At 36.6% G+C, this 10,021-nt stretch overlaps 3 protein-coding genes across 3 annotated transcripts; all 3 read left to right on the top strand.

Annotated features, from left to right (window-relative positions):
• The first annotated feature begins 188 nt into the window (after nt 1-188).
• LOC137738873 (basic blue protein-like) lies at nt 189-1,428 on the top strand. Its single transcript, XM_068478344.2, has 2 exons — nt 189-465; nt 904-1,428. Exons 1-2 carry the CDS (start codon nt 300-302, stop codon nt 1,245-1,247), a joined length of 510 nt encoding a protein of 169 aa, XP_068334445.2. The 5' UTR covers nt 189-299; the 3' UTR covers nt 1,248-1,428.
• Nucleotides 1,429-3,458: 2,030 nt separating this feature from the next.
• Nucleotides 3,459-7,959, top strand: LOC137740963 (uridine/cytidine kinase UKL1, chloroplastic). The gene is made up of 14 exons (XM_068480767.2): nt 3,459-3,943; nt 4,097-4,188; nt 4,326-4,395; nt 4,595-4,713; nt 4,951-5,047; nt 5,347-5,426; nt 5,604-5,798; nt 6,239-6,322; nt 6,409-6,469; nt 6,739-6,799; nt 6,893-6,986; nt 7,085-7,157; nt 7,477-7,559; nt 7,654-7,959. Exons 1-14 carry the CDS (start codon nt 3,772-3,774, stop codon nt 7,798-7,800), a joined length of 1,428 nt encoding a protein of 475 aa, XP_068336868.2. The 5' UTR covers nt 3,459-3,771; the 3' UTR covers nt 7,801-7,959.
• A 147-nt stretch (nt 7,960-8,106) lies between these two features.
• LOC137740966 (triacylglycerol lipase 2-like) lies at nt 8,107-9,671 on the top strand. The gene is made up of 5 exons (XM_088699718.1): nt 8,107-8,333; nt 8,447-8,487; nt 8,662-8,741; nt 8,843-8,938; nt 9,105-9,671. The coding sequence occupies exons 1-5, from the start codon at nt 8,241-8,243 to the stop codon at nt 9,425-9,427; spliced, it is 633 nt and encodes a 210-aa protein (XP_088555844.1). The 5' UTR covers nt 8,107-8,240; the 3' UTR covers nt 9,428-9,671.
• Nucleotides 9,672-10,021: the final 350 nt, after the last annotated feature.

Here is a 10,021-nt window from a genome sequence, read left to right as displayed (position 1 = left end):
GGACAAACCAAATTCTCTGAATTCTTAACCTAATCTCACTTCACAAACTCAGCCTGTTTTCTCTGCAGAATTACACAAAAGCCTTGTCTAGGTTGCAGACTTGCAGTATACTACCTCATGCTTCTTGGGGCAGTTTGGTAAATTGGTCTGCGCTTGATCAAATGTTCATCTTGTGAAACTCATCAAACATTACCAAATAAATATTTTTACAGCATATATATATAGTTGTATAGGCATTGGAAAGCTCAGACCGTGAAAGGAGCTAAGAGCAAATTTAGACTAGAAAGAATTACAAGAGAATGGGGCGTACGAACACAGTTTTGTTGGTGTTGGTTTTTGCAGCTTTGTTCACAAAGGAAACCTTGGCAGCACAGCATGTTGTTGGGGGAAGCCAAGGCTGGGAGGAATCCACAGATTTGAACTCATGGGCGTCCGGCGAGAAATTTAAAGTTGGTGATCAACTTGGTAAGTTACTTGTCACTTCGTTTCTAGACAGATATCCGTTCTTTGGTAAATAATGGCTTCTCAATAAAGTATGGTCAAGTCATCGATACCATTAGTAGATTGATAATGTTGTCAATAGCAAAATGTATCGACGTGTTATCTATACAGAATCCGTTCTTTAACAAACGACGAACGGCATGCACAAAGAATTTAGATGTTTGCAATAGTACCTCTCCGTCTGCAACTGGTTTATTATAAATACTTTTACTCATAAAAAGCTATCAAAAGTGTTTCTCCAGATAACACTTATATTACCCAAAAGCACTTTCAACTAAGCATACAAACACGCTTTTTTTGGTTGTTAGAAAATGCTTATTTCATCCTTCCAACATGAAATTCTAATTACATTGTGCTTGGTGTTATATTATGATAACCAATATAATTGATCTTTCTTGGCAGTTTTTAAGTACACCTCGGGTCTGCATAGTGTGGTGGAGCTACCAAACGAGAGCGCCTACAAGAGCTGCAACACCGGCAATGCCCTAGACTCCAAGTCTAGCGGCAATGATGTGGTGAAACTGACCAAGGCCGGCACACGATATTTTGCTTGTGGCACTTTAGGCCACTGCGGCCAGGGCATGAAGATGAAGATCACTACTGTCGCCGGAAACGCACCTTCTTCACCGTCGTCTTCTGCAGCAGCTCCTTCTTCTTCTTCTTCTTCTTCTTCTTCCCTGCATTCTGTCACTTCATTGTTTGGGATTGCTGCATTATCTGTCCCCCTTCTGCTTTCCATGTTTTAAACTTAGTGTTTTGGAGTATTTTGGGTCTGCTTAATACTACGATGGGCGTATGATTTTATCTTCGATTTTGGAGATAAATTATGGTCAGTGATGGATTTGTAATTAAGCAATATTTTTGGTTTTGTTTTGTTGTTGATTGGAATTTTAAAGAATATCATAGTAAAGTGGCTGTGATTAGTTTTGTTTTTGGTTTCAAATAACTCAGAATTATTATTTTTGTACGAGAACTGATATTTATTTCTTAGTGTAAATATATTGCTCTATAAAATAAATAAAAATATTTCAAATTAAAGATAATAAATTATTTTATAAAAACTTAGTAACATGTAAAATGTGGGTTAAGTGATTCAATACAATAAAATTTGAGACTGAATATCGTTAGATCAAACAATTATATGAGAATGGATCAATGTACATCATTTATAGTCTGTTGATTTTGGATATTCATCTATAGTAGAAGTTGTATATTTGCATGGAGTTAAAAGATTCTATACTTTTCTTCGCCATAATAGGATGAAATTTATGATCTATCCTTGTTTTGTATTTGGACGGAGTTATCATTTAGTACTACGGTTTAGTGGTATTCCTCTTCAATTGTAAGTAGAGGTCTTAGGTTTGATTTTCACCAAAAACGAATTTAAACCACATTATTGTTGGGTTATTGTGAGGCTAAGCACACACGTGTTACTTGAAGAATGAAAAGTTTCAAATGCAAAGGTTGCTTGCTACTAGTTATACTTATAAGTTTTAGACATAAATTTAGAATCTGACGGTTCTCTTGCCTTTGTTCACCAAAGTTTTAACACCATTGAACTTGAAAGACCAACGTCTAATAGGTCTTCAAGGTTAATTTAAGAATTGATTAGGGTTAGATTTCAGTGAATTACTATTGCTTGGACCCTAAGTAAAGCTAATATTTGGCTGTTTAGGGAACAAAGGCTCCTAATACTTTCCTTGTGGGTAAGAGATTTGGTGAATCAATATTCATACAAAGGCTCCTAATACTTTCCTTGTAGGTAAGAGATTTGGTGAACCAATATTCATGGCTTATTACGTCATAATAGAAAGATTCACTATAGCTAAGTTTATATAAATATAAAGCTAAAGTCATTGCTTACACCATGCAAAAGGTCAAATGAATGCTTCATTTATGTCGCCATTTAAACTTGACACATGAGTATAACACATATTGGGTGACGTATGTATGCACACAAGAGCCGTAAAGCTTAACACGTAGATTAACTTTCTGATATTATTAAACAAGTTAACGTTTCACCATTAAACTTTATAATCATATATAAAGTCTCTTAACTGATATGAGATTCACCATCTAAAAATTTTCACTTTATACCAAACTCACTAGGACTTCAACTTACGTAGTTTTTTCCCCCTTAAAAAGGTGGACAACTGATCTCGTGGCAAGCTACAATTATCTACTCATTTCAGACCTGGAGAGACTACAAAGGATTTGAACTATGTAATTCAGTTTGATGCTTATTCCATGACTTTCAACAAGCGGAGCACCAGTAGTCGTACAAATTCAGAATAAATTCGGAATGGAAAACGAATTTAATTTTAACTTTCTTTTTATTTTTTGTTATAAAAAATAAACAGTGAGAACTGAGAAGTAGATAATTTACATCTTAAAGAAAATGACCATCGGCCAAAATAAAGCTACTAGGTGCCAATCTAAGATCAGAAAAATAATAAAAAAAAAGTGATGCTAGCGAAATTATTTTCTTAAACTATATTTAGTAGACTGTAAAATATAGCGGATGATGGTTGAAATTATTCTTTAACTTATTAAAAATGTAGTTTAATCATAAACGTCATAGCATTTGGTTTACAAATATAATAAAAAAATTACCGTAACATTTCTCAATAATAATTATTATCACAAAATCATAGAATATTTTCTTGACTTTTTAATCAAAATGGTCTCTGAGATTATTATAATTCATTACTTTAATCGTTGAGATTTAAAATCGACAAAAGTGGATTATGAGATTGTCTACAATTAATCATTTTAGTTTTTTTTTTTTTAACTCTCTGTTAAATAGAAGAAGCTACTAGTTCAAGTGAAGGGAATGATTTTACAAAAATATTCCTAATTTAACAAAAAAATTTTACGTAAGAACTAAAATAATTGACAATCGACGATCAAGAATAGTAAGGAGATATATATATAATTGACAACGAACAATCAAGTAAGAACTACTTGGTGTTTTTTGTTTTAATTTGATTGTTTGCCTCCTTGTAAGCTTTCTCTGTATTTTTTTGGCATCTTTGCCCGGTTTTTGCCCTGATTTTGAAGTATCAGTTCACCAAAAATAAAAAATAAATATAAAAGAGAAAAGAAAGAAAGCGTGAATCTTGCGCGCCCGGACTGATGGTGACGAAACGGCAGTCTCTGTCAAGCTGAAACTCTAACATAGTTTTTCACTTAAATTGCAGCGTCGACTCGTTCTTTACCACATTCACTCCGAAACGCAAAACCAGAGAGCGAGAGAGAGAGTGGGAAACCATGTCGGAGAACGCGTTGACGATTGACTACGTGATGGAGAAAGCTTCTGGTCCCCACTTCTCGGGCCTCCGGTTCGACGGCATCCTCTCCTCTCCGCCACCTTCTTCGTCTCCCGGCCCTTCTACCAACCTCGCAGCCGACCCCCACGCGGCCAAACAGCCATTCGTCATCGGTAACCTCACTCCCTCGCTCTTCGTTTTCATTTCAATTTGCATTTCGTTGATCCGTTGCATCCGATTCAGTCTCAGGTGCAACTGCATTTCAAGTTTAATTCAATTTCGTCAATTTCAATTTCAATTTCGTTGTTGTTACGATGATTGCTCAGGTGTTTCGGGAGGTACGGCTTCCGGTAAGACGACAGTGTGCGACATGATCATCCAGCAGCTTCACGATCATCGTGTCGTACTTGTCAATCAGGTTAGGGCTTTGTGCAGCTCCTTCTCGTTGCTTACTTTGCCTTTTTATTTCTCTGCAAGTACGATTTTCTGTTGTTAGTTGCTTAAGCTATATACTTAGTATAATTCTTTGATTAGTTTCATTTGGACATTCTCTAGGATTCATTTTATCGAGGTTTGACGGCCGAGGAATCGGAACGAGTGCATGAGTATAATTTTGATCATCCTGGTAATCATTTTACCATTAAAGTTCGAATTTAGTTTCGTGTTGTTGATTTTAGCTAAGGAATTAGGCTGTGTGCTGTGCTATACTGTGCATATGAGACAGTTACGTAGTGACAAATCATGTTTTGTTGGGGTTCTTTTGTATGTCCTATAGGAACATTATTCATATAGTTTACTGATTATCTATTGGTTGTGTTTTTTAGACGCTTTTGACACCGAACAACTCTTGGATTGCATTCAAAAGCTAAAGAACGGGCAATCTGTCCAAGTTCCAATTTATGATTTTAAGACACATAGACGAAAATCTGATAGTTTCCGGCAGGTACTCAAATTATTTAGGTGTTTTCCTCCTTCTTCTTCCTTACGAGCACTTAGCTGGTTTTTCATGTAATAGCTTACTGATTACGCTGTACTATTTATTGTTATTCGTAATAATCTTCTTCTTATATTACTTCTATTATTGTCTTTATGTTACCTTTACTGCTCATCTCAAGGTCAATTTTGATTTGTAATTGTCATTTCTCTTCCCTTTAAAGCATATGGTTTACTGTTTTGTCAGGTGAATGCTTCTGATGTAATAATCTTGGAAGGAATTCTGGTGTTCCATGACCAACATGTCCGCAATCTAATGAACATGAAGATTTTTGTGGATACAGGTCTGATCTCTTTTGTGCAATGCTTGCCGTTTTCATCATATTTACTGTCCAGTTAGGGTCCCTTGTGCTCATCACATCGTTTAGATTTCCGTAGTTTTGTTTTGCTTGGCATGTTAGTTTGAGCGTTACTTGCGGACTTGATGTGGAAATTTGAGCGTTACTTGCGGTCTTGATATGGAATTTTCCTCTTCTTGGCCAGTCTCTGTATGTGTGTGAAGAGGAGGCCTTAACCTTTTCTTTTGGTTATGCTCTTTCTCTCTCTCTGAATATTTATCTTACTTTTTAACATATGTTAATAGATGCTGACGTGAGGCTTGCTCGTAGAATAAGACGAGACACGGTTGAGAGGGGCAGGGACATTAACTCTGTTCTTGAAATGGTAAGACCCAATTTAAACTTGGCTTATTGTTCTTTTCACAGGAGTTGGATTAGCCATTATTTTGTTTAGTAGCGTTGGGTAAGACTAGATTGGCTTTTTGTAGTTTGTTTAGTAACTCTGCTGAGATTATATCATTTCCATTCCTGAAATCACACTGAGGCATTATGTATTGTGCAGTATGCCAAGTTCGTCAAACCTGCTTTTGATGATTTTGTTCACCCATCAAAGAAGTATGCTGATGTGATCATTCCCCAGGGAGGTGAGAATCATGTTGCCATTGATTTGATTGTGCAACATATTCGCACAAAGCTTGGTCAGCATGACCTCTGCAAAATATATCCTAATGTGTACGTTATTCAGTCCACATTTCAGGTATGCCATATGTGTTCGTGTGATTTCTTTTTATATAGACACATTGTTCACCATCTGTCTTTTTCCGGAATTAGGATTTTGGTATTTGGCTTTGATTGTTGATTTCACAACTCGAGTACGAATGATTTATTGTATAGCAAATCAGTTATGGGTCTTTTTTTTAGTTTACTTGCGTATGGGTCTTGTTTTTATAATTGAGAAACTTTCTAAACCGCATTTTCTGAGCACGTTTTGTGTTCTTCTCAAGTATTTTAATTTTCAGCTCTGAAAAGCATTGTGAATCAGATTTCTTGTTTGACTGACCCAAGTAAATTAAGCGTATAACTTGCATTGTGATGGACTTGTAACCTTAAAGCTTTTCCCAACAGTCTACAATCAGATGACTATTTGCTCACTTTCATCTCCTTACAGGCTTTAATCTAGTTGTTCTCATTTTTCAGATAAGAGGTATGCATACACTGATTCGAGACCGAGAAATATCGAAACATGATTTTGTATTTTATTCAGATCGGCTAATACGTCTGGTAATTTATATTCCCTGCCTTATTCAAATTTCATAAATCTACCAGAGTTCTGCTTCTATTCTCTGATACTCTGATGTGGCCTCCAGGTTGTGGAGCACGGCCTTGGCCATTTGCCATTCACAGAGAAGCAAATAATAACTCCAACAGGTGTGCTGATTACATGTCTACAATTTCTTCTTACCTCACCCATACTCATTTCATAACTTGATTGCGGCCTGTTCGGTTCAGCTTGGGGATAGTTATGGACTTTCCTTTAGATGGAGGGGGTGGGGTGTATTTTGATATATGCTATTTTGAGTAAATGGATAAATCTCGCTCAAACATCGATTCATATTTAATTTGCATCATCTGAACTATAGCCTCAAAATGAGGAATATTTTGCAAGTCTTTGAAAATTTTCTTTTGTTATATACCAGGATCAGTATATACTGGGGTGGATTTCTGCAAGAAACTGTGTGCGGTTTCAATCGTTCGAAGGTGAGCGTTAAGTCAGGTATTGAATTTTAGAAGTTTTATTTGTCCGGCAGTCCTTTGTCCATGCCAACAACCTTTCCTTGCTTATTATGTCAGTGGTGAGAGCATGGAAAATGCATTACGTGCATGCTGCAAAGGAATAAAGATTGGAAAGATTCTGATTCACCGTGTTGGAGACAATGGAAAGCAGGTACCTTGATTTTAAAGGAGAAAATTGACCAATGGCTATCTCATCCCTCTCAAACCTTACAAAATTTGTGTATAACCGAGCTATTCCAACTTAAACAGCTTATCTACGAGAAACTTCCAAAGGATATTTCAGAACGTCATGTCCTGCTTCTAGATCCAGTCCTTGCTACAGGTAATCCCATTAATCTCTCATAAGCTGGTTAGTTGATGGTGTTGAAGGAAAATTTTCGTCGCTAGTTTTTTCTTCTTCTCATTGTTATACACATCAGTGGTAGGAAGATATCATTTATTTGTGTCTGATGCCATTCCCGTTGAAAGAGCATGTCGTGAGGCATAGTGTACGGTCTGAAAATTCAGTTGGTATGGCACGTTAGCTTTTGCTACCTTAAAACTGCGGTCCAGTTTTTGTTTTTTGTTTTCATTTTTTGGGCATAGGAGTCTTTGTTATGTGGTATGGCGAAGAAGTGACGATCAACCTTAATGGCTTGTAGGTAACTCTGCTAACCAGGCGATTGAACTACTCATACAGAAAGGAGTTCCTGAAGCGCATATTATTTTCCTAAACCTTATCTCTGTGAGTTTTTTCTTGATGCTGGTTGATTATGCGTATTTTGTATACGGATAACAACACATTGACTTAAATGCCCTACTATTTTCATCTGCCTTAGGCCCCTGAAGGAATCCATTGTGTTTCCAAACGGTTTCCGTCTTTGAAGATTGTCACTTCAGAGATCGATGTTGCGCTGAATGAAGAGTTCCGTGTCATACCAGGAATGGGTGAATTTGGTGATCGGTACTTTGGCACCGATGATTGATCAGAGATAAGTGCATAATTGTAGATTGGGATCCTGTATAATATTGGGCTACGGCCTTGGAAACGATCGTTTCCGAATTTGTATTTTAAGTTAACCACTCATTGTCAGATGTGTAGATTAAAACTTATGATAATGCGTGGTTGATTGGTATATTTGTCACGAAGGCATCCCAATAGGTTTGAATTGATTTTTGCATACATTTTCTACCAGTGCACACTCCAGCAGCCCTGCTTATTTTTTAACATTGAATTGAATAGTTTAATACGAAATCAATAAAGCGAATGCGCAAAAATCATTTCCCCTTCTATAAATTTACACATCTTTGTAGTTTCAAATCAAGACATTTCAACTTTTTTGAGAAGAAAAGCATGTGTTGATTTATTTGGCAGGGAACTTTATTTGTATTGGCATTGTTATCAGAAGAGAAACTGGTGGACCAGATGAAATCAGCAGCCTTGCTAAGCCCCATTGCTTATTTGAGCCACATGAACACTGCACTTGGTGTGGCTGCTGCCAAAGCCTTTGTTGGTGAGGTACTTCAGTTGTCAATAATTGTGTCAGTGATTCCCCATATTAATTTGTATTACAATGTATATGTCTTAATACATGTCACTAATTTTACTTAAATGCTTGATTTCCTCAACAGATCACTACGCTTTTCGGACTTGCGGAGTTCAACCTGAAAGGGTAAGTATGACAAATTAACCACCCATTTGTGTGTTGCATTACGGAAGTATTTATGATACTACGTAAACTGTATGATCACTGTTCATTTATATTATACTCGTTAACTGATTATATTACGTGACGGTGTTTGAGTACTATCGACTTGGTATAATTTGAGGTTTGTCCTAATTGCAGGGACCCAGCGGCTCAATTTCTGAAAGCTCTATGCGCTTATCCATGGGTTTACTGCTATGACTTACTACAAGGACTTGCTGGTATAATTAGTCAGTTCTTATTTTCTCTAATTATTATGGTGCATCTATCATAATTATAACACAATATTGCTAATCACCTTCCTAAATTGATCGGATTGAAGGCAAAAACTGCTGTCTCAATTATTCCACCATTGATCTCTTCTTGGAGAATGAGCCTCAGTCAACATCCACCAAGAACATGGTGCACTTGGCTCAAAGTAAGTTCTTTTACCAACCTTAAAAAGAGAGATTCTCGAGTGTCACAAGTTGAGTACAGCTACGTATTAATTAGTCACGTGATGAAACATATAAATACGTAATTGTATGCAATTGACAATAAGACAATTTAAGTAGTTATCCATTGTGACATAAATTAACATGCAGCTGTACGAGATGGGAAGTTGGCAAAATATAACTACGGCAGACCAGACTTAAACTTGATGCATTATGGCGGATTTAACCCTCCAGTTTACAATCTCTCCAACATTCCCCATGACCTTCCTCTGTTCCTCAGCTACGGCGGCCAAGACTCGCTCTCCGATCTTCGTGACGTGGCGCGCTTACTGGATAGTCTAAAACTTCACGATGTGGGGAAGCTCACTGTTCAGTACATAGAGAATTATGCACATGCAGATTTCATCATGGGGTTGAATGCTAAGGACATTGTGTATAGTCAAGTGACTGCATTTTTCAAGCAGCAACACTGATTTTACTAAGACTGAGGCCCGAAGGTTAACTAATGGACATGGGTCATGAGCTCAAGTAAAATGTACGCAGAAATTTTGAATAATTTTAATGCATATTTAGTAGAATTTCATCAACAACCGTTAATATTAGTAGGAAACACTTCTAGAATCAAACTAAAGAGCAAATCATTGCCAATCGATTGTTAATGCCAAAGGCAACAATAATTACAATAATAGTTATGTGCAATAACAGTCGAGTTCATGAGTTTTGGTTCGTCTAAATGGTGCCGCATGCGATTTTGATTATTTGTCTGATTTTGCTTCTTGAGAGGCTAAAATAGTAAAATTGTTTCATGATAGAAGCTTTTGGTGTCATAGAAACGTTTTATAGAGAAATCACGTCATGTGCTCTTCTTGAAGCACTTACAAATGCTTTCTCAAGAAATAATTGAGTTTCTAATAAAAATTTCGATGTACTTCTACCAAAAGTGCTTTCTTCATTTTGTAGCTGTCAGCTTTGACATTTGCGTGTAAAACATTGAGTTCTCACGTTCAGCCTTCTAGTGAATATGATCACCAACATATCTTTGTTTAAACTCCAAGCTTCCTTCCTTT

The sequence above is a fragment of the Pyrus communis genome, chromosome 9 (assembly GCF_041283825.1).
Source record: "Pyrus communis isolate YQ-2024b chromosome 9, ASM4128382v1, whole genome shotgun sequence".
NCBI lineage: Eukaryota > Viridiplantae > Streptophyta > Magnoliopsida > Rosales > Rosaceae > Pyrus > Pyrus communis.
The sequence above is the reverse complement of the archived record's forward strand: the minus strand, read 5'-3'. Positions and strand labels throughout refer to the sequence as shown.

Excerpts from the sequence above, each read along its gene's own strand:
- LOC137738873 (XM_068478344.2), top strand. The coding sequence starts at position 300 with ATGGGGCGTACGAACACAGTTTTGTTGGTGTTGGTTTTTGCAGCTTTG. Across the intron at positions 466-903 it reads TAAAGTTGGTGATCAACTTG|TTTTTAAGTACACCTCGGGT; the intron begins GTAAGTTACTTG and ends CTTTCTTGGCAG.
- LOC137740963 (XM_068480767.2), top strand. The coding sequence starts at position 3,772 with ATGTCGGAGAACGCGTTGACGATTGACTACGTGATGGAGAAAGCTTCT. Across the intron at positions 4,714-4,950 it reads AATCTGATAGTTTCCGGCAG|GTGAATGCTTCTGATGTAAT; the intron begins GTACTCAAATTA and ends CTGTTTTGTCAG. Across the intron at positions 6,800-6,892 it reads GCGGTTTCAATCGTTCGAAG|TGGTGAGAGCATGGAAAATG; the intron begins GTGAGCGTTAAG and ends TTATTATGTCAG.
- LOC137740966 (XM_088699718.1), top strand. The coding sequence starts at position 8,241 with ATGAAATCAGCAGCCTTGCTAAGCCCCATTGCTTATTTGAGCCACATG. Across the intron at positions 8,334-8,446 it reads CCAAAGCCTTTGTTGGTGAG|ATCACTACGCTTTTCGGACT; the intron begins GTACTTCAGTTG and ends TTTCCTCAACAG. Across the intron at positions 8,488-8,661 it reads GCGGAGTTCAACCTGAAAGG|GGACCCAGCGGCTCAATTTC; the intron begins GTAAGTATGACA and ends TCCTAATTGCAG.